The sequence below is a fragment of the Pelophylax lessonae genome (genome assembly GCF_965119305.1).
Source record: "Pelophylax lessonae genome assembly, chromosome: 11".
NCBI classification, from domain to species: domain Eukaryota; kingdom Metazoa; phylum Chordata; class Amphibia; order Anura; family Ranidae; genus Pelophylax; species Pelophylax lessonae.
Genome location: NC_138778.1, coordinates 179,498,901 through 179,521,669, shown reverse-complemented (window position 1 = coordinate 179,521,669; position 22,769 = coordinate 179,498,901). Strand labels below are relative to the sequence as shown.

Genomic DNA, 22,769 nt, shown 5'->3' with positions numbered 1-22,769 from the left:
AATAAAAAACTTTTCTTTTTTTTTTTTTTTTCAGACCCCCAGCGCCACAAAAGCCCCTTAGTGTTACCTGCTAGGGATCCCTATCGATCGAGAGAGAGAGAGAGATAGACCCCCAGGCTCACCACTTGATGCTCAGAGTTTAACTGCAACAGGTTACAGCGCTGTCTTGACAAACAGGAAGTCTTTTGGCTGGCTGCCCAGGAAGAAAGGAGGCGGCTCCGCCCCTCTGCACGCCTTCCGGCGCCTCCCCCAAGCTCCACGAGGTGTTTGGATCACCTCAAACATGGCCGCCCCCATGCTGGAGACACGAGGCTGCGCCAAAATGGCGGCTCGTGCGATCCAGCAAAAAAAATGGCGGCGGCCTGTACTGAATAGCGGTGTGCTGCAGGGCACACAACACTCTCTCTGCATGGGGATATGGCGTGGTTGGCGGTACCGGCCCTGGCGGACCGCATGGCCATTCGGGAGGCCTGCTAATAGCTGGAGATCTGATTAGGAAGGCAGTCTACATGTCCGTGGCTTCTGACTGGTAGGTAGCTTATTCTTAACACCGTAAGATTCCCAGAATGCCACAGATTACATCTTTTTAACATGTATACAATTAGATTGTTAGCTCCCAAACCAAGCCTCCTGGCTTTTTGCACATAAAATCACACTCAAAGTAGGAGGATCTGTGTCATGTTATAGGATAGAGAGGGACTCTATCTTACCATACAGAGAGGGGCCCGCGTTCACCACAAGACCCGTCAGGGGAAAAGGGGGAACATACTACTCACCATACCGGAACCAGGCGGGCACCAACTCCTGACAGTACCCCTCTCCACCGGGGCGGGAGGGCTGTCGACCGATACGGACGCCGTGACTCATGGTCTTTGGCGTTTCAGCGAGACGTCTAACTCGCGTGAACAGTCCTTTAATGGGACTTTGTCGCGGCCGACCCAGCGCGGAGCTATGGCCTGCACGCGCTCGTAGGCTGAACTGGGGTGACCACCGGATCTCAACATCCAGCCCGTCGCCCAGTTCAGCTTTCTTGCTTGAAGATCTCACAGGAACACTGGAGAAAAAAAGCTGTCTAAAAAATCCTTTAAGAAAAAATTCTTGCCAGGACCTAAGATCCCAGCAAGGTATCTAGGTCCTTACTCCTAACTAGACAGAAAATAACTGATTTGCTGAGGCAGAAAGAGAGAGGATATACCCTCTGGGACTGCCCCTAGGGTGTGGCCAGAGCTTTTTAATTTCCTGTCTAGTCCTGCTCCTGTGGAGGCAACATAACCCGAAGGTGGTGTATCACCGAGGACTACGTCTGTCAATGAGCGCTAGAGAAAACCGGTTTGTCATTTAACTTCCCTGGCGGTCTGAGTATGTACAGATTTCTGTGCTAAAAGCGGTACATTCTTTTGCATAGAAATCTGTTTTACATTTTAAAACTCCCCTTGCCCTGCGATCCACCGCGGTACTCCCCCAGTATGCTCAGCCAATGCCAGGCACCTGTCTCCCGCTTCCCTTCCCTGAGAGTGTTGCGACGCAGGGGGGTGGAATCGGCGGCGATTTAAAAAATGTAAGTACACTAAAATGACATGACACAAAGTTGTGATCCTAACGGATTACACTGTATCATGCCATTTCACCACAGGATTGCACCTGGTGACTTTTCCAGTGCCCTGTCTGTGCTTTTCCAGTTTTGTGCCTGAAAATTTGAGAATGACCATGGCGTCTTTTTGCGCAAAAGCGCTTTTAGACGAACTAGAAAACAGCGATAGCGAAACTGAGTTACTTGAAGAACTGAGCGATAGCGATTTGTGGAAAAATTCGTCATCAGGTACGGAAAGTGACGACAGTGACGATTGTGATGTCTCTTTCTGGCACAAAGCTCCATTGGAAATTCTGAAGACTCATTTAATATACTTCCCAAATTCCACAAGCTATGTGCCAGAAAGACATCAGAATCGTCGCGGTCGTCACTTTCCGCACCCAATGACGAATTTTCCCACAAATTACTATCGCTCAGTTCTTCAAGTAACTCCTTTTCACAGTTGCTGTTTTCCAGTTCGTCTAAAAGTGCTTTTGCGCAAAACGAACGCTTTTTGGACGCCATGGTCGTTCAAAATTTTCCAGGCACAAAGCACTGGAAAAGCACAGGCAAGGCACTGGAAAAGCCACCAGGTGAAATCCTGTGGTGAAATGGCATGATGCAGTGTAATCCGTTAGGATGGATCACAGCTTTGTATCATTTTATTTGTGTTTTTATACTTTTTAATTTGCTGCCTGTTAACCCCCCCCCCCCCCCCTGCGTCACAACGTTGGCAGGAGGGAAACGGAAGGCAAGTGCCGGCAATCCGCCGTGCACAGAGCAGGGAGAGACTGTCAGGATGCCAGGGAGGACAGCGGGGAAGCGCAGGGAAGGTGAAAAACATTGCGGGGTAATCCAGAGTGTGGCTTGGGGTTACCGCTTTTGGTACTGAAAGTTAACCCGAGCCACACTCGTGAATACCGCTAGAGGGGTTAACAATTGAACCAATAATATCACTTTAAATATTAAAAGGGTAAACCCTGGCCTTTAACATGCACACAGCATATTACCGAGTAACCCTAAAAAATCATCTTACTTTAATTTGGTCTTAGGATTTTACCTTTCCGATTGTTTTCTCTGCTCAGCCAGCTCAAGCAGACGTCGTAACGCCTTCTCCTGTTTGCGTTCATCCTTCCGTGACCGAGAAGAAACATTGCGAGCAAACTCTCGCTGCTTGAGATCCTTCAGCCTCTGCAATGTGGACAAAATCCTGTGTTAGCTAAACATATCTCCAGATCGTCTTCTTTTTTTGACACATGGTTTTCCTTATCTGCTCATGTACAATTAGATCATGTGCTCAGTTTAGATTGCCCAGATTTGACAGGCTCCCGCAAGTCAAGCTTTGAACCAGAGGATACTTGGGTAAAAAAAAAAAAAAAAAAAAAGTTGAAGAAAAACCATTACAGAAGAATTATTTATGCTTTTTTAGATACTATGCCAAAGCTGGCTAAATGTAAGCCCGTTTGTTCGCTGAAGCAATGCCAAGAGGAATTCACAAATATCAACACTGCACATATATATTTTTATATCCATCCACAGCTCATCCACCCACTCATAGGTTACCAAAAATCTCATGCACACAGTTATAGGCATTTTTATGCCTTGCGTAAATTTCCCAGGGCTTTCCCATGTCTGGGGTGCTGCACATGCTGCCTACAGACTGCCCATAACAACGCAAGCTTCCACGTTCAGGAAATACGCCTGGATGTACATGCACAGGCAAACACCCATGCAAAGAAGCATCAGTGTTTAGGAGTGTCTGCATACAGCTATTCACTTGTATAGCAGGCTGTATATAGCACATGCTGCTTAGCAGGTGCAGGAAAGAATTGGGAAATGTACAATAGGCATAAAAAAATGCCTATAATTGTACATGTGTATGGACCCTAATAATATTTTAACAGCAACGCTTTCAATTACAAAGATATACCCATCAGATTCAGCACTCACCTGCATTTAAGTCTACAAATGCTTGGCGTTACTGCCTCCCCATCATTGATTCTTTGGGTAATCACCAACAGCCACTATTGTGCTGTTTTTTCCTTGTCCTAGCTCTTTGATCACGTCCAAGCTGGGAAAACTGATCTGATATACCTTTACTAAAAACCAGCTCTAGCATCTTTAACCATAAAAGGGCCTCTGATGAAATCAAACAAAACGCATGCTGCAGCTGGCATTTGTATTGTTTTTTTTTTTTTTTTAAAGAATAGGTAAACTCAACATTTCTTGTTTCAGATATGTGCCATGTACCTGTATGAAAAAGTATCCTGTTCTCTTTGTATTGCTTCCCTTTGTGTGAAATCCCTGCTGTTCCTGCCAGTCCCTCTGCTTTCCTAACTACTGACTACACTAAGCAGCGAAACAGAGTGGTCAGTTCTCTAGCTATCCTGGGAACTCAGCCTGTTCGCCAATGATCAGCTTTGTCCTGATATGACCTTGCTGCACAGCCATTCACAGGGAAGCTCAGAGTGCTGCAGTTGCTCCTCCCTCAGCTCTTATTTGGCTGAGAACAGAGGGTATGTGATCAGTTATCAAAAGGGGTATGTATTTTTTTTATATCTATACACAAATGTTTTACCTTTGATTTCTATTTTAAACGGAATGGGTTGTTTTACAAGGTAAAGGTTTACAATTATTTAAAAAAAAAAAAAAAAAACACATTTACAATACGTGGTGTAACCTGAAGCTGTAATGCCATCTCCCTGTGCTGGTGCAGAGTTTAGAAGTGACCAAAAAGCTAGGAGGAAAATACCAAACTGCTGTTGCTACAAGCGAGTATCTGAAGAAACTATGGAGATGCTGTAACACAAGCATTTATAGACCTTCAGACACGTGGCTCTGATTTTTCCACTGAGCGCCAAATCTGCACGTTTGTAACTAGAAAGCATGGCTGCTGGGATACAGAAAAGCTTAGATAAAACCATTTACACACATTTAAAAATGCCAACTTTCCTAAATCTTTTACGATTTATGCAAATTAGCTAAAAACTTACTGTCACTATCACATGAACTGGTGCAGATTTTACTGAATAGGTATTTTTTTTTCTTTTTAAAAAAGTAATTCTATGGCTGTCATCCTACGGCTTTAGGACTCATGAGAAAAAGCATGTAACCACGATTCATAAGCAGCTAAATCATAAGACAAAGATAGTAGCAAGTTTAAATAAAATTAAAAAAAAATCCAATGGCTGCTCTTTAGCTTTAGTACATGCTCACTTTAACCACTTGCCCTCTGGAAGTTTTACCCTCCCTTCATGAAAAAAAAAAAAAAAAAAAAAAAAAAAAGGTAGGCCAATATGTATTCTGCTACATATTTTTGGTTTAAAAAAAATCCCAATAAGCATATAGATTGGTTTGCACAAATATTATAGTGTCTACAAACTATGGTATATATACTGGAATTCTTTTATTTATACTAGTAATGGTGACGATCAGTGACTTCTAGCATGACTGATACTGCGGCGGACAGTCTGACACTGACACTTTGTGGGAACCAGTGACCCTAATTACAGTGATTAGTGCTAAAAAATAAATAAATGGGATTTTTGACTTACCGTTAAAATCCATTTCTCTGCGTTCATTGACTGACACAGCTCAACAGTATTCAGAACCATAGGGACGCCCCCAAGCAGTGCCAAACATAAGGGGTGGGACAACAAAAAGATCCCAAAGCTAAACACAATAGCCAACTAGGTAAACAGGAACAAAAAAAAAACTGGAGCCCAACCTGAACCATACAACCCCGAAGAGGAAACCGACCTTCTAAATAGCAGCCTGCAAAACCTTGCAGCCAAAAAGAAGAATCTGCAGATGCCAACACATCCACCTTGTAAAATGTAGTGAAAGTGTGCACCAGCGACCAGGTGGCCGCTTTGCAAACCTGCACCACCGACGCCTGATGACGGAAGGCCCAAGAAGCACTAAGTGCCCAAGTAGAATGCACAACTACAGGGAAAGGAGGAACCTGACCCCTGATCGAATAGGCCTAAGTCACCGTCTGTCTGATCCACCAGCAAAAGTGAGTCTGACCTCCAAAAAAAGACTCAGTGGCTGCCAAATAAACCCGAATTGCCCAAACCACATCCAAGGCATGCAAAGCAAATTCCTTAGAATGTTTGGGTCTGGGACACAGGGAAGGCAACACAATGTCTTCATTCAAATGGAAAGCAGAGACTACCTTAGGAAGGAACGGACATGGGCGAAGATCCACCTTATCTTTGTGGACCACCAAATAGGGGGTAGGACACAATAACGCCACCAGCTCCGAACCCTGCAAGCATAAGTAAAAGCCACCAAAAAGGCCACCTTCTGGGACAGTGTAAGGTGGCAGAGGAGACCGCAACGGTGGAGTCAGAGTGCGTGGCCAGGGGTTGCTAAAAGATGACCACCAAGACCGACACCTGGCCCTTGATAGTACTCAAGGCCAATTTCTGCTCAGGTCCGAAAGATCAGAATCCGAGCCACTGAAAGAATGGGGGTGAACGCCAATCGACTCGCCACGAAAACATACCCTTTTCCACGTACGATGGTAGATCTTCCTAGAGGTAAACTTCCTAGCCTTCAGCAGTGTCTGAATCACCGATCCTTCAGCACCTGGCTTTCAACAGCTAGGCCATCAAAGCCAGCATATGTAACGCAGGATGGAAAATCAGCCCTTGGGACAGTAGATCCTCCCTGAGAGGCAGTCTCCAAGGGACGTTGGTGACCAGCCGCACCAGGTCGGCTTACCAAGACCAACGAGGCCAGTTCAGGTCCACTAGTATGACCGGAATCCCCTCTGAATAGATTCTGCGCAAAAGCCATGGAAGAAGCTTGAGAGGAGGAAAAATCGTAAATCAGACGATACTGGCCCCTCTGGGCCACCAGAGCATCTATGGCATCCCTCAGAGGATCCCATGACCTTGCAACAAACCTCGGTACCTTTCTGTTGAGCCGGAATGCCAACAGATCCACCTTGGGGGCACCCCACTGATACATCTGATAAAACACGTCCAGATGAAGGGACCACTCCCCTTGGTCCAACGCTTCCGGACTGAGATAGTCCTGTCAGTTTTCCACTCCTGGAATATGTACAGTGGTGAGGGCCGTAATGAAGCGTTCGGCCCACTGGAAAGTGCCGGCTACGGCCAGGGCTGCACCACACTCTTTGTTCCACCCTGGTGATTGATAAAAGCCACTGCCATGGCATTGTCCGACTGAATCCGCACCGGAAGCCCTTGGAGTCGATCCGTCCAGCAATCTAGGTACAGCCTGATCGCCGGAAGTTCCAAGCCATTGATCGGTAGTCTGGACTCTTCCAGTGTCCAACAACCCTGAGCGAAACTCACAGGACACCCACCCGGCAGACTGCCATCCATGGTGACCACTATCCAATACGAAGGGAGAAAGGATTTGCCCTGCCAAAGAGCAAAGCCACCAGACCAGAGCCCCCTGGTATCCGGGGTTAGCCAGATCTGATTGTCAAGAGACTTCATACACTTGTCCCATTTTACCAGGATCTCCTTTTAATAAGGGACTTCATATGGAAAACTGTGCAAACGGAATCGCCTCAAAAAAGGTAGATACCATCAGGCCCAGCACCCGCATGCAAGCCTGGAGGGAGGAAGGACCATCTGCTGCACAACAGGAGATGAACTTCTGAAGATTGCCCAAAGGAAGGAATACTCTGGATTATCTGGGTCTGTTTCTGGATTTAGCTCTAGCCGATTCTGGATGGAATCAGAGCAGGCTTCTGGTAAGTTAGAAGCCAACCAAATTCCTTCAGGGTCCGTATAGTGATCTCCACGTCGTCCATCAAAGCACCAGAGGATGCCACTCCCAAGAGGAGGTCGCCCAGATAGCCCAGTCCCACAATCCCCCACTGACATAACGCCAGAACCAGGGCCAGAACTTTTGTTAAGGCCAGAGAAGCAGAGGCGAGACCAAAGGGAAATGCTACAAACTAAGAATGCTCTTCTCCTACAACAAAATGGAGGAAGCGCTGGTGTCAGGCACACATTGGAATGTGCAGGTAGGCATCCTTAAATGTCCAAAGAGGCAAGAAAATCCCCCCTGATGTACAGGATCTCAGTAAAGTGAGCACATCCCTCACATTTTTCTAAATATTTTATTATATCTTTTCAATGTGACAACACTGAAGAAAATGACACTTTGCTACAATGTAAAGTAGTAAGCTTGTAGAACAGTGTAAACTTGCTGTCCCCTCAAAATAACTCACACAGACATTAATGTCTAAACCGCTGGCAACAAAAGGGAGTACACCCCTAAGTGAAAATGTCCAAATTGGGCCCAAAGTGTAAATATTTTGTGTGGCTACTATTTTCCAGTACTGCCCTAATCCTCTTGGGCAAGGAGTTCACCAGAGCTTCACAGGTTGCCACTGGAGTCTTCTTCCACTCCTCCATGAGGACATTGCAGAGCTGGTGGATGTTAGAGACCTTGCCCTCCTCCACCCTCCGTTTGAGGATGCCCCACAGATGCTCAATAGGGTTTAGGTCTGGAGACATGCAAGGTCTCCAACATCCACCAGCTCCGTGATGTTGTCGTGGAAGAGGACTCCAGTGGCAACCTGTGAAGCTCTGGTAAACTCCGTGCCCAAGAGGATTAAGGCAGTACTGGAAAACAATAGTGGCCACACAAAATATTGACACTTTGGGACCAATTTGGACTTTTTTACTTAGGGGTGTCATCACTTTTGTTGCCAGCTGTTTAGACATTAATGGCTGCGTGTTGAGTTATTTTGCGGGGACAGCAAAGTTACACTGTTATACAAGCTGTACACTCACTACATTGTAGCAAAGTGTCATTTCTTCAGTGTTGTCACATGAAAAAATAGAATAAAAAATATTTACAAAAATGTGGGGTGTACTCACTTCTGTGAAATACTGTAGGGATGCCAACACCTTGCGAATGGACTCCATTCTGAACTTCTGTACCCGCACAAAGCAGCTCAGGGCCTTGAGGTCCAGAATCAGACGTACCTTGCCCTTCTTTGGGATCGTGAACAAGTTGGAATAAAAACCCTGAAACCGTTCTGATACCAGAACCATCACACCCTGAAGGAGCAGGTCTTGCAATCGGTCTGGAGACAGACGCACATTGGAAGGAAAGAACTTTTCCAGAGGGCAAGAACAAAACTATCTTGTAACCGGACCGTATCACTTCGTAGACCGACTTGTCGTTTACCAAGGAGGTCCACAGGCCTGGAAACCAGCAAAGACGTCCCCCCACCCTAGCCATGGGTAAGGGCGCACCTTCATGCTGAAGGAGCCTTGTCCGTGGGTCTAGAGAATTCCCGCTCTCGGCTTGCCAGACCGGGGCTGCTTGGAACCTCCCAAGGAGGTTTTAAGCCCTTGTCAGCGGAACCTGAGGGACAAAAAAAACTTCTTGTGAGCTGAGAAAGACGGGCCACGTTTGTGATGAGGTTATTTACCCTTCCCAGACTGTGGTAGAAAAGTACTCTTCCCGCCTATGAGAGTCTTGGTGTCACCCAGGGTAGCCCCGAACAGGGGATCACCCTGAAAAGGTAAATCAGTCAGAGCCTTTTTTTTTTTTTTAAAGAAATCTGGTCCGCAGACCAACACGTAAGCCAAAATACATGCCTATGCACCATTGCTGAAACAGACAGGGTAGAAATTAGGGGTGCCGCGTCCAAAGAGGCATCGCAGAAAAACTGCAGCCTCTAGACCAACTGGTACACCAAATCAGCAAAGGCAGAGGGAAACTGCTCACCCTCTAGGTCACGGCGCAAAAATGTAGCCCACTTAGTCAGTTTACGACACCAGGGCAATGGTTAGGACTGGACTAAGCACCAAACCAGCAACAGTGAACATATTGCAGGCCACAGACTCCGCCTTCCTGTCAGCCAGATCTTTAAAAGCCGTTGTTGCCTTGTTGGACACCGGGGGGGGGGGGGGGGGGGGCGTTTCATGGTTGAAAAAGGCAACCATGATTCCGGTAGAGGAACAGTCTTCTTCTTGAAGAGGGACTCCTCAACGGGGTACCTTACCGCAAAGCGTTTAGGAACCACAAAAAAGGGACGTTTAGAACGCTCCCACTCTTTAGCGACAAATCTGTCAAAATAGGAGGGATAAGGAAACACTTGCCGCATGATGCAATCAGTGTGTCAACTAGCACCTTCTCGTGCACAGTAACAGGCGTGAAGGAAGTATCCTCTTTATCTGATTATTCAGGGAGCATGGCTGCAGACCCGTGGGGTGGGCCACGTCTGCGGTAGCAGAGTCAGATTAAAGGTCTGACGAGACAGATTAGGCAGGGGAAGGCGGAATGGCTGGGACCCCAAGAGATCGCAGCTTTAGAGGGGGTCAGGTGGGGAAACCCAGTATACCACCAAGGAGTATACCACAAAGGACTGCCCATAGGCTTAGCCAAGTCTTTTTTCTCCCTAGTGTCCTATACCTATAGGGGGCAATATAACCCGATGGTTCTGAATACTGGAGAGCTGTGTCCGTCAATGAACAAAAGAGAAATATGCACTGTCACTGTACTAATGACACTAGCTGGGAAGGGGGGTAAACATCTAGGGTGAACAAAGGGTTAACGGTGTGCGTGCGTGTGTGTGTGTGTGTGTGTATACATTATGTGCTGCTTTTACCAAGGGAAGTTCTGGGTTTTATTCCCTATTTTATTAAGAAAAGCCATCACTACCCTCATCAGAATGGAGCTCTGCATTGTTTACACATGCAGAGCTCTGTCCAGCCCCTCTCGACGATCAGCGGGTGCCGGTGGACATCCATTGATCAGCACCTGCTGATCAGCTTCTGTGGTGACTAATCACCGACGCAGCCCCCCACGCTAGTGCAGAACCCAGTATATATACACAAGATTCAGCACAGAATGGCCGCCCTGTAACAGTAAATCTGCTATGGAGCAGTTGGCAAGTGGTTAAGAAATGAAAAAGCACTCCTTGACATTCATGCTGAGCAAAATCTTAAAGCTTATTACGCAACAATTATATGAAGCAGTTCTGAGTAATTTAACTGTATTCGTTTCATGATTGTATGCTGCACTGACAAAAAAAAAAAAACTTCCAGGGAACTATAAAAACAGTCTAGACTCAGATGCTATGCGGCAATTCAACAGAAGTTTTTTTCCATAAATGGTCAAAGCATTTTCTATATTACTTCACCAATTAGGATGACTTAACATCCTTACACTGCAGTGGTTATTTTTCTATATATGTGGTCTATATTTCTTTATACCAACTAGTCTCTGTGCAAGACCAATAAGTAGTAATAAAAAAAACACAAAAACAAAATGTTAAACAAACAGCAAGTCACAATTGAATTCAATTGGTGGGGTGGGAAATTCTGTGTATACCGAACAATGAGCACAACATTAATGGGTGTGTCAATCTTAATTAAAACGTTCAATTCAAAAGCCTACATCAAAACTTGCTTACTATTACCAAGTCTCTTCTCTGTGCGCCTCTAATGATAAATTCACTTTTGTTATACGTTACGTGTCTTCTGAGCTGTGCCTCACCTCTTTCTTTGCTCCAGTATTCTATTGCTAATAAGAGTGTTCTGACTGGGGAAAAAAACACCAGATGGGCTGGCTTGGCATCGGGGGTTAGGATCTTCCTCCAAGTAAAAGAATTTCCATTTTTGGTAACAAAAAGTGGAAAAACGGGACCAGATCACCACACAGAAGAGACTTTCTAGGCTTTTACAGGCTAGGGAAAAAGGAGATGTTTCTCCATCGTAAAATCCATTTCTCTGATGTTCATTGATGGACACAGCTCAATCTTTTTGACTGTATGGTTATACTGCCCCTTACAGGAGTAGGACACTAGGCAGAGAAAAAGCTTGAACACGCCTTTAGGGGGAAGTCCCTGAGGGTATACTCCCGCTTCCTGCTAAAGGTATTCAGTTTTGTAACAAGCAGGGTAAGAAGGAAAAAAGCCAACTTCATAGAGGGGCAGGTGCCATGTCCATCAATGAACATCAGAGAAATGGATACTGTAAGACAAAAATCCCATTTTAGCTTTCATTTATTAACAGATACAGCTCTTCATCTGCTTGACCGTAGGGATGTCCCAAAGCAGTGTCAAACATGAGGGGTGGGAACAGCAGAAAAAAACAAACTTTCCCAAGGCTAAACATAGCCAACCAGGTAACTTGGAGCTCAACTGTCAACAACTGGAGCTCACCTGAAAAAAAAAAAAAAAAAAATACAACACACACCCTCAAAGAGGACAAGTCCTCTAAACAGCAGCCCGCAAAACTTTGCGGCAAACTAAGCATCCGCAGATGCCAACACATCCACTTTATAAAACTTTGTGCGTGTGTACAGACGACCAGGTAGCCACCTGCAAACCTGCATCACTGACACCCAGGAGGCACTAAGCGCCAGAGCAGAGTGCACCTCGACAGGGAAAGGAGGAACCTGACCCTCAATAGAATAAGCCTGAACCACAGTCTGTCTGATCCATCTGGAAATGGCTGCAGCAGAAGCAGCCAGCCCCTTGCGAGGGCAAATAGGGAGTCAGATTTCCTAAAAGACTCGGTAGTTGCTAGATACACCCTCATTACCCAAACCACATCCAGGGAGTGCAAGGCAACTTCCTTAGGACGCTTAGGCTTGGGACACAGGGAGGGCAACAACATCTTCATTCAGATGAATATCAGACAACCTGCGGAAGGAACGACGGACATGGATGCAGAACCACCTTATCCCTGTGAACCACAAGGTATGGTGAACGACAAGATGCCATCAGTTCAGACACCCTGCAAGGCCGAAGTAACGGCAACCTTCTTATACAACGTAAAAAGGGGAATCTCCCAAATATTTTCTACGGGAGGCTTATGGAGAACGGACAACACAAAATTGAGGTTCCACGGCGGCAAAGGAGACCGCACTGGAGGAACCAAGTATCCCACGCCCTGGAGAAAAGTATACACCAAGGAGTGTGTGGCCAATGGGCGTTGAAAGAAAACCGCCAAGGCCGAGACCTGGCCCTTGATGGTACTCAAGGCCAGGCGCTGCACAACCCCTCGGGGGAAAGTCAAGATCCGAGCCACCGAAAAGGAATGAGGGTGAACCCGGAGGGATTCAGAGCACACAATGTACGTCTTCCACGTACGATGGTAAATCTTCCTGGAAGTACATTTTCTAGCTTCTAACAGCAAAGGAATCACAGAGTCAGACAACTCTTTGTCCTTCAGCACCTGGCTTTTAACATCCAAGCCGTCAAAGCATGAGACTGTAAAGCAGGATGAAAGATTGGCCCTTGGGACAGCAGATCTTTCCTGAGAGGGAGTCTCCAAGGAGCATCGGTGACCAGCTGTACCAGATCGGGGTACCAAGACCGGCGAGGCCAGTATGGAGCCACTAGGATGACCAGAATCCCTTCTGCGTAGTCGTCTCAGCATAAGCTGGAGAGGAGGAAAGGCGTAAATTATACGACACTGACTCCAAAGAGCCACTAAAGACTCTGTAGCGATGGCTAGAGAATCTCGAGACTGTGCCACAAACCTCTGAACCTTCCTGTTGAGGCTAGAGGCCAACAGATCCACCTCTGGAGTACCCCACTGGAGACAACTGATGAAACACCTCCAGATGAAGCGACCATTGTCCCTGGTCTAACGCCTGTCTACTGAGATAGTCCACTTGCCAATATTTCACCCCAGGGAATGTGCACAGCAGAGAGGGCTGAACGAATCTTTCTGCCCACGTTAGAATTCCAGCTACTTCCCGACCTGCCAGGACACTACTTGTGCCCCCTTGGTGACTGACATAGGTTACGTCCGTGGCATTGTCTGATTGAATCGGCACCGGACACCCTTGGAGACGACTTGTCCAATGATCCAAAGTCTGCACACTTGGAGCTTCAGTACATTGATCAGTGTCTGGACTGTTCCCAAGACCAAACCCACCGAGGACAATATGTGCAGAGGAGGCCTCCCCACTTGAACAGGCACATGCAAGTCGGAAGAGATGACCGTTTGCTGGTCTGCAAAAGACGAATTGCCTCCTGCAACTTGTGAAATTTCTCCCGAAGTAGAAACACTTTGGCTGAGGACGAGTCCAGAGTCAGACCCAGATAGACTAGGCTTGTGGACAGAACCAGGGCAGACTTCTGAAGATTCAGAATCCAACCAAACTCCCTAAGCGTTTGCAGAGTAATCTCCAAGTTGTCCAACAAGGCATGGTACCCCGCTGATGCAGTAATGCTAGAACTAGGACCAACACTTTCGTGAAGACCCAAGGAGCGGAAGCGAGACCAAGGGGTAATGCAACAAATTGATAATGCTCCTCAACCACGGCAAAGCGGAGGAAACGCTTATGGGCAACACATATTGGGTTGTGAAGGTAGGCATCCTTGATGTCAATGGAGGTGAGGAAATCCCCGATATAGGGACACCACCACCGTGCGCATGGACTCCATGCAGAACTTCTGTACCCGCACAAAGCGGTTTAGCGTCTTGAGGTCCAGTATTTGGCACACCTTGACCTCCTTTCTGGGAACTGTAAACAGGTTTGAGTAAAAACTTGCAAAATTTGTTACTTCAAGGTGATTGTTCTGGCTCCCAAGTCGGAAATTTTTCACCAGCCCATAGAGACCCTAGAGACCCTTTAAGCGATCTGGGGATAAGTGCAGGTTGGAAGGGAAGAACCTTTCTGGAGGACATGATCGTAACTCGATCTAGTAGCCGGAGCAAATTACTTTGTAGACCCACTTGTCCTGGATCAGTGAGGACCACAGATCCGGAAAGCAGCGAAGACGTCCCCCCCACCCCAAATACAGGTGAGGGCACCCCTTCATGCGAAGGAATTTTTGTCCGCAGGTCTGGCAGCACCTGCTCATTGTTTGCCAGACAGACTTTTTGGAACTCCCAGCGGAGGCCCAAAAAGGGCTTGGATCCCCTGAGGGACAAAAAAGTCGCTTGTGAGCCAAAAAAGGAGGGCCCCAGGGACTCTACACCCCTGGAAGCATGAGGAAGAATACTCTTTCTCCCTGTGAGGCCCTTGATGTCATCCAAGGAAGTCCAAACAGGCGATCCCCCACAAACAGAAGATCAGACAAGGCCTTCTTAGAAGCCTGGTCCGCAGACCAGCATTTCAGCCAGATAATGCGCCACAGGACCACTGCTGGGACAGTCTAGAAAGCAGGGGAGCGGCATCCAAAGAAGCATCACAGACAAACTGTAGCCCTTTGACCAACTGATCTGCCAGTTCCACCAAGGCAGGAGGGGAGCTGCTTCTTCTCCAGGTCCCGACGTAAAAGCTTTGCCCACTCGGCCAGAATTTGTGACAACAGGGCAATAGTAATTACCAGCCTAATCACGAACCAGCCACATAAGGCAGGCCAGAGCCTCCGCCCTCTTATTAGCTGGACCTGTAAAGGCCGGGGACTCCTCAACCAGAATAAGGGAAGCTCAATTCACCCTGGAAACCGGCAAGTCCACCTGTAACAAAGTTAATCCTCATAAGAATACCGCAAGCAAAAACACTTAGCAACCACTGCATTTTTAACAACCCCACTGTTTTGTGACAATGGTGTCAAGGTAAGCGGAAAGAGGAACACCCTTGCCGCTATGGAGGGCCTGTGGGTGCCAATAGGAACCAGTGTCTCCCGGAGGATCAGCTGCAACCTCCATTTTTAAAATTGTATGCAATGACACAAACAGTGCATCCACCAGCGCCTATTTAAGCGCGGCTAGGCAAGCAGAGTAATCATCCTCACTATCTGAGAACTCAGGGTGCGTGAATTCAGACCCAGTAGGGTCGCTATATACTAAGCTCACCCCAAAAAAACATAATAACGGGGAGGCCGCCAACTGCGATCCCACAAAAAAAAAAAAACACAAAGGAGTATACCAGCCAAGGGCCCACAATGGACCACCTATCTGACCCCGCCCTCCATAGAGGGCATAATAGGACATAGCGTCCTTAAAAAGGGGGCCGCCCGCCGTGACACAGAAGCGCAGGCAGGGTAACTTCACAAAAATAGGGCAGGTGTCCCTATTTGCACAAGGGTGCAAAAAAAATGAAGAGCCCCCACAGCACTACCACTTTCAAGGGAGGTGCCATGCTGACCACATGGCCTAGCAGGCTGCAAACCAAGGCCTAAACTTTTGTGGAGGCCCAGCTGCAATTGCACGGATCCTCAGCCCGGCGGCAGGTGCCCAAAAGAAGAGTGGGGGTTTCAGCTACACACACTGAGGCGGCCCCCCAAAGGCGGCCCCCGATTAGGCTGCCTGGCCTTGTAGGCCACAAGACGCGGCCTAAATTTTTGGAGGCGCCCAGCCGCCAGGACACGAACCCCAGCTGAGCTGGCCTCCCAGGGGCAGCAGAGAGGGAAGGCTAATGCCCAAACGGGAGGCAGTGGCATCAGCCATTCTCACAGGGGCCACCTCACAGTTTCCAGCGAGTAGGCCCCAAAGCCGCGGCCTAAATTTTTCCAGCATTTGATGGCAGTTCCCACAGGAAAAAAATTAAAAAAAGGAAGAAAAAATTCCATGTAAAAAAGAAAAAATTGTCAGTCCCAGAGATCCCAGCAAGGATCTAGGTCCTTACTCCTGACTAGGCAGGAAAAAAAAAAAAAAAACTGAATACCTATAGCAGGAAGTGGGAATATACTCCCAGGGACTGCCCCATAGGCATGTCCAAGCTTTTTCTCTGCCTAGTGTCCTACTCCTGTAGGGAGCAGTGTAAGGCTGGCCATACACTATACAATTTTCTTGTTCAACTTTCCTTTAGATTTACCAAAACCATGTAATATAGGGTCAAACCTAAACACTTTCAATTTGTATGCAGTCAGGCAGGCCCATGCACTACATAGTTTAAGGTAAATCTAAAGGAAATTGAATAAGAAAATTGTATAGTGTATGGCCAGCCTAACCCTATGGTCAAGAAGATGAATATGTATACACATACATACATACATACATACATACATACATACACACACACACTGGCCTCTTTATTAGGTACACCTTGCTAGTACCGGGTTAGACCCCCCTTTGCCTTCAGAACTGCCTTAATTCTTTGTGGCATAGCTTCAACAAGGTGTTGCAAACATTCCTCAGAGATTTTGGTCCATATTGACATGATAGCATCACGCAGTTGCTGCAGATTTGTCAGCTGCACATCCATGATGCAAATCTTCCACCACATACCAAAGGTGCTCTCTTGGATGAGATCTGGTGACTGTGGGAGGCCATTGGAGTACAGTGACCTCATTGTCATGTTCAAGAAACCAGTGGTGAGAAGATTTGAGCTTTGTGGCACGGTGCATTATCCTGCTGGAAGGAGCCATCAGAAAATGGGTACACTGTAGTCATAAAGGGATGGACATGGTCAGCATCAACACTCAGTTAGGACGTGGCATTAAAATAAAGCTCAAATGGTACTAAGGGGCCCAAAGTGTGCCAAGAAAATATCCCCCACACCATTACACCACTACCAGCCTATACCATTGATACAAGGCAGGATGGATCCATGCTTTCATGTTGTTTATGTTAAATTCTGACCCTATCATCTGAATGTTGCAGCTGAAATGGAGATTTAGACCAGGTAACGTTTTTTCCAATTGTCTATTGTTCAATTTTGGGGAGCCTGTGCGAATTGTAACCCCCAGTTTCCTGTTCTTGGCTGACAGGAATGGTCTTCTGCTGCTGTAGCCCATCTGCTTAAAGGTTCGATGTGTTGTGCGTTCAGAGATGGTATTCTGCAAAGCTTGGTTGTAACGAGTGGTTACTTGCGTTAGTGTTGCCTATCATCTCAAACCAGTCTGCCTATTGTCCTCTGACATCAACAATGCATTTTCCTCCACACAACTGCAGCTCAGGATTTTTTCTCTTTTTTGGACCATTCTCAGTAAACCCTAGAGATGGTTGTGCGTGAAAATCCAACAACCATGCCATGTTCAAAGTCCCTTAAATCCCCTTTCTTCCCCATTCTGATGCTTGGTTTGAACTTTAGCAAGTCGTCTTCACATCTAAATGCATTGAGTTGCTGCCATGTTATTGGCTGATTAGCAAATTGTGTTACCAAGCAATTGAACAACTGTACCTATTAAAAAGGCCGGTAAGTATATTATATACAATCACATACACGCCAGTGTTAATTTTGACATCAAATTTCGATTTAGTTATAGTCTTTTGACTAAAATGCCATTTTAGTTTTAGTCGTATTTTAGTCATCGGAGTTGTTTTAGTCAACTAAAATATCCAGTACATTTTAGTCGACTAAAATCGAAGGGGTTTAGTTAAATTTGAATGCATTATTTCGTTAAAACTGCCAAACATACTCTTGGAGTAAAAATATAACTGGTTTATTATTTATGGTATTAAGACACAAAAGAAAAGGGGGGATTTTTTAGGTGCCAAAAACTGGAGATTAATAATTTCAACATATTTTATTCAATTCATTAAAAATTGGTCTTAAAATACAACATATATAATAATAAAAAAAAAGAAGAAGATTGCTTGGTCATGAAATACTGGAGAGGGGTGGACAAGGTCCAAAATTGGTGCAACTTCTAAGGTGACAGTCCCAACATGTTTCGCCAACCACTTCGGCTTTTTCAGGGGATATTATGACATCACACCACTGTGTCACGACACAAACTAATCATCCAGATGCCACTTACTTTATAGAGTAGAATTAGCTAGAAACCCATCAGACTACTCCAGACAGATCCACAGGAGGGTAAGGGCAGGGCTTTCGGGAAACCGCGTTGGACATCAGTCACACTGACCCATTAGTAGAGACCAGAGTGGAAATTCATCCCTCGCTTGGCCATAGTGGTCTTGTGAGTGAATCGTGGAGCAGACTCCTGAATGCATAAGTGGATACTTGGGAAAAGACTGATTCATTTAAAGTACTACTTACTTTCTAGACCTGATTTCTCCCTCCTGCGGGCAATATACAAAAGCCCAGCCCTTACCCTCCGGTGGATCTCAGTCTGGAGTAGTCTGATAGGTTGTTAGCTAATCCTACTCTATAAAGCAAGTGGAATCTGGATGATTAGTTTGTGTCGTGACACACAGTGGTGTGATCACATAATATCCCTTGAAGAACCCAAAGTGGTCGGCGAAACATGTTGGGACCGTCGCCCTAGAAGTTGCACCAATTTTGGACCTTGTCCACCTCTCTCCATTATTTCATGACGGAGTGATCTCGTTATGTATATGTTGTGTTTGAAGACCAATTTTTAATGAATTGAATATTTTGACATTTTAAATTCTCCAGTTATTGGCACCTAAAAAATCCCAGCTAAGGAAGCACTGCCCTTTTTTGGGTCTTGTATGTTTAAAGGGATGCAGTGCTGGTGACTAGTTTACCTCTGAAATTTTTTTTCCTGTTTTCATGGTATTAAAGTTTGAACATGCGCTACAGACACAGACTTGTCCATCGTGATATTAATTCAATTTAGTTTTAGTCATAGTCCTGACTAAAATGTCATTTTAGGTTTAGTTGAATTTTAGTAGACTAAAATCGTATTAAATTAGTCGTCAAAAATATTTTAGTCAACAAAATTAACACTTATACACACAGTGCATTCATAAAGTATTCAGACCCCCCCCCTTCACTTTGTTATTTTACAGCTTGATAGTACAGTTTAAATTAATTTTATCATCAATCTACACTCAGTACCCCATAATGAGTGAAAACAAAATTTTAGAAATGTCTGCAAAAGTATGAAAAGGAAAAAACTGATGGCATAACTATTCAGACCCTTTGCAACACTTAAAATTTAGCTCAAGTGCCTTCCATTTCTCTTGATCATTGCCGAGATGTTTCTACACCTTGATTGGAGTCCACCTGTAGTAAAATAAATTGCTTGGACACGATTTGGAAAGGCACACACCTCTCTATAAAAGGCCTCACAGCTGACAATGCATACTGTATCATAACAAAAGCTATGAGGTCAAAGAAACTGCCTGCTGAGCTCAGAGACAGGAGGTCTGGGGAAGGTTACAAAATGAAAACCTTTGGCACAACCAGGACTCTTCCAAGAGCTAGTGGCTCAGCCAAATTGAGCAATCAGGGAAGGAGGGCCATCGTAAGAGGTGACCCAGAACCAGATGATCACTCTGAGCTCTAGAAATTGTGTGTGAAGATGGGACAAAGTTCCAGAAGGACAACAATCATCACAGCCCTCCAATCTTGGCCCTATAGCAAACTGGCTAAACAGAAGCCTCACCTCAGTGCAAAAAACACATGAAAGCCCACTTAGAGTTTGCAAAAAAAAAAAAAAGCACCTGGAAGACTGAGTGTGAGATCAAAATTCTCTGGTTTGATGAAACCAAGATTGAACTGTGTGGCCTCAAAGTCTATAAACATTAGGTCTGGAGGAAACTAGGCACAGGGCATCACCTGCCCAATATCATCCCAGCAGTGAAACATGGTGATGAGGTCCCACAGGGGCAAAGGAGACCGCACCAGGGAAGCCAAGTGCCTCACTCCCTGGAGAAAAGTATGCACCAAGGAGTGTGAGGCCAACAAACATTAAAAGAAAAAAAAAAAAAATTGCCAAGGCAGACCTGGCCCTTGATGGTACTCAAGGCCAGACGTTTCTCAACCCCCTGCTGGAGGAAAGCCAAGATCCGAGTCACCGAAAAGGAGAGAGAGGGTGAACCCCCAAGAGACTCACACCACGGAATGTACGTCTTCCAAGTACGATGGAAAGTCTTCCTAGAAGTAAATTTTCTAGCTTTTAAAAAAGTGTAGGAATCACCCGAATCAGACAACCCTTTAGCACCTGGCTTTCAACAGTCAGGCCATCAAAGCCAGCAACTGAAACGTAGAATGGAAGATAGGTCCTTGAGACAGCAGCTTTTCCCTGAAAGGGAGTCTCCAAGGAAAAATCTGTGACCAGCCTGTACCAGATCGGCGTACCAAGACCAGCGAGGCCAGTCTGGAGCCACTAGAATGACTGGAATCCCTTCTGCCTCGATCCTGCGCAGGAGTCGCAGCAGAAACTTGAGGGAGGAAAGGCGTATTTTATATAATGACTCAAGGAAGCCACTAGGGCATCTGTGGCATCGGCTAGGGGGTCCCAAAACTGTGCCACAAACCCCAGAACTTTCCTGTTGAGTAGAGAGGCCAACAGGTCCACCTTGGGAGTCCATCGGAGACACCTGACTGAACACCTCCGGATGATGTGACCATACTCCCTGGTCCAACGCCTGTCGCCTAAGAAAGTCTGCCAGTTTTTCACCCCTGGAATGTGTACAGCAGAGAAGGCTGGAATGAACCGTTATGCCCACCTTAGAGTGTTGGCTACTTCCTGAGCCGCCAGCACACTTTCGTGTCCCTTGGTGATTGACATAGGCCACAGCCATGGCATTGTCCGATTTAATCCGTACCGGACATCCCTGGAGACAAACTGTCTAATGATCCAGACAAAGCCTGATTTCTCGGAGCTCCAGTACATTGATTGGTAGCCTGGACTCCTCCCCAAGTTCAGACCCCTTGAGCACAATCCGTGCCTAGGACGCCTCCCCACCCAAATAGGCTGGCATCCGTGGTGACAACCGCCCAGTACAGGGGAAGAAAGGGATTTTCCCTGAAGTGCCGGAGAAGGAAGCCACCAAACCAGGGACCCCCTTGTTCTCTGGCGCATCATGATCAGATTGTCCAGAGACTGAAAATCCTTGTTCCACTTCACCAAAATCTCCTTTTGCAGAGATCTTGCGTGGAACTGTGCAAACCAAACCACCTCAAAAAAAGGTAGACACCATCAGGCCCAGCACCTGCATGCAAGTCCGAAGAGATGACCGTCTGCTGGACAGCAGAATCTGAATCGCCTCCTGCAAGTTCTGACGTTTTGCCAGAGGGAAAAACACTCTGGCCGAGGCAGAGTCCAGAGTCAGTCCCAAATATTCCAGGCTCGTGGACGGGACCAGAGCAGAAGATTCAGAATCCACTCAAACTCCCTCAGCGTTTGCAGAGTGATCCCAAAGTTGGCCAACAGGGCAAATAAAGACTCCGCTCGGAGCAGAAGATCATACAGGTACCCCAGTACCGCGTTCCCCCATTGACACAACAATGCCAGCGCCGGGGCAAACACTTTTGTGAAGACCCGAGGAGCGGAGGTGAGATCAAAGGGTAACGCCACAAACTGAGAATGCTCCTCTCCCACGGCAAAGCAGAGGAAGCGCTGGCGACCAATACATATTGGAATGTGAAGGTAAGCATCCTTGATGTCAATAGAAGCAAGAAGATTCCCTGATGCAGGGATGCCTCTACCGTGCAAATAGACTCCATTCGGAAATTCTGCACCCGCACAAACCTTGCCCTCCTTCCTGTGGACTGTAAACATGTTTGAATAAAACCCCTGAAAACGTTCCAAAGTCAGAACTGGGAAAATCACCCCTTGGCTCAGCAAGTCTTGCACTGCCCCAAAGAGACCCTCCAAGCGGTCTGGGGACAATCGCATGTTGTAGGGAAAATACCTTTCCGGAGGATAAGAACGAAACTCGATCTTGTACCTGGACCATTTGACTTTGTGGACACGCTTGTCCTTAACCAGTAGGGTCCATGGGTCCAGAAACCAGCAAAGACATCCCTTCTCCTCACATACGGGTGAGGGCACCTCTTCATGCTGAGGGAGCCTTGTCCGCAGGTCTGGAAAAGCCCACTCTCGGCTTGCCAGATCAGGTTCTTTTGGATCTTCCGGAGTAGGCCCTGAAGGCTTTTGATCCCTTGTCCTGAGACCCTGAGGGACGAAAAAACGTATGAGCCGCAAAGGATGGACCAAGAGCTCCTTGCATTTACTAGCCTGCCGAAAAAAAAAGGTAACCCCCCTCGTGAGACTCTTAATAATGTCATCCAGGGAAGCTCCAAACAGGCGATCCCCTAGGAAGGGGAGATCAGATAAGGCCTTCTTCTTACAAGTCTGGTCCGCAGACCAGCATTTAAGCCAAATAACACGCCTAAGGACCACTGCTGAGACAGACAGCCTCGCAATCAGAGGAGCCGCATCCAAAGAGGCATCACAGCCAAACTGCAGCCCCTGGACCAAAATGGTCTGTCAGCTCAGCAAAAGCAGGCGTCAGCTGCTCCCCCTCTAGGTCCGGGTATAAAAGCTTAAACCATTCATTCAGATGGTTTGCGACACAAGGGCGATAGTGAAAACCGGCCTAAGTGCCGAACCAGCCACTGTGTACATATGGTGGGCCACAGCCTCTGCTTTTCGGTCAGCCGGGTTCATAAAGGCTGGAAT

At 46.6% G+C, this 22,769-nt stretch overlaps 1 protein-coding gene across 4 annotated transcripts in view; it reads right to left on the bottom strand.

The window, feature by feature from the left end:
- Positions 1-22,769, bottom strand: part of GPATCH8 (G-patch domain containing 8) — a 149,977-nt gene that overhangs the window by 8,733 nt on the left and 118,475 nt on the right. For all 4 annotated transcript variants that reach the window (XM_082273022.1, XM_082273020.1, XM_082273021.1 and 1 more), the window contains one exon: positions 2,631-2,761. In XM_082273022.1, the coding sequence (XP_082129148.1) occupies positions 2,631-2,761 (131 nt within the window). The remainder of the gene's footprint in view (positions 1-2,630; positions 2,762-22,769) is intronic.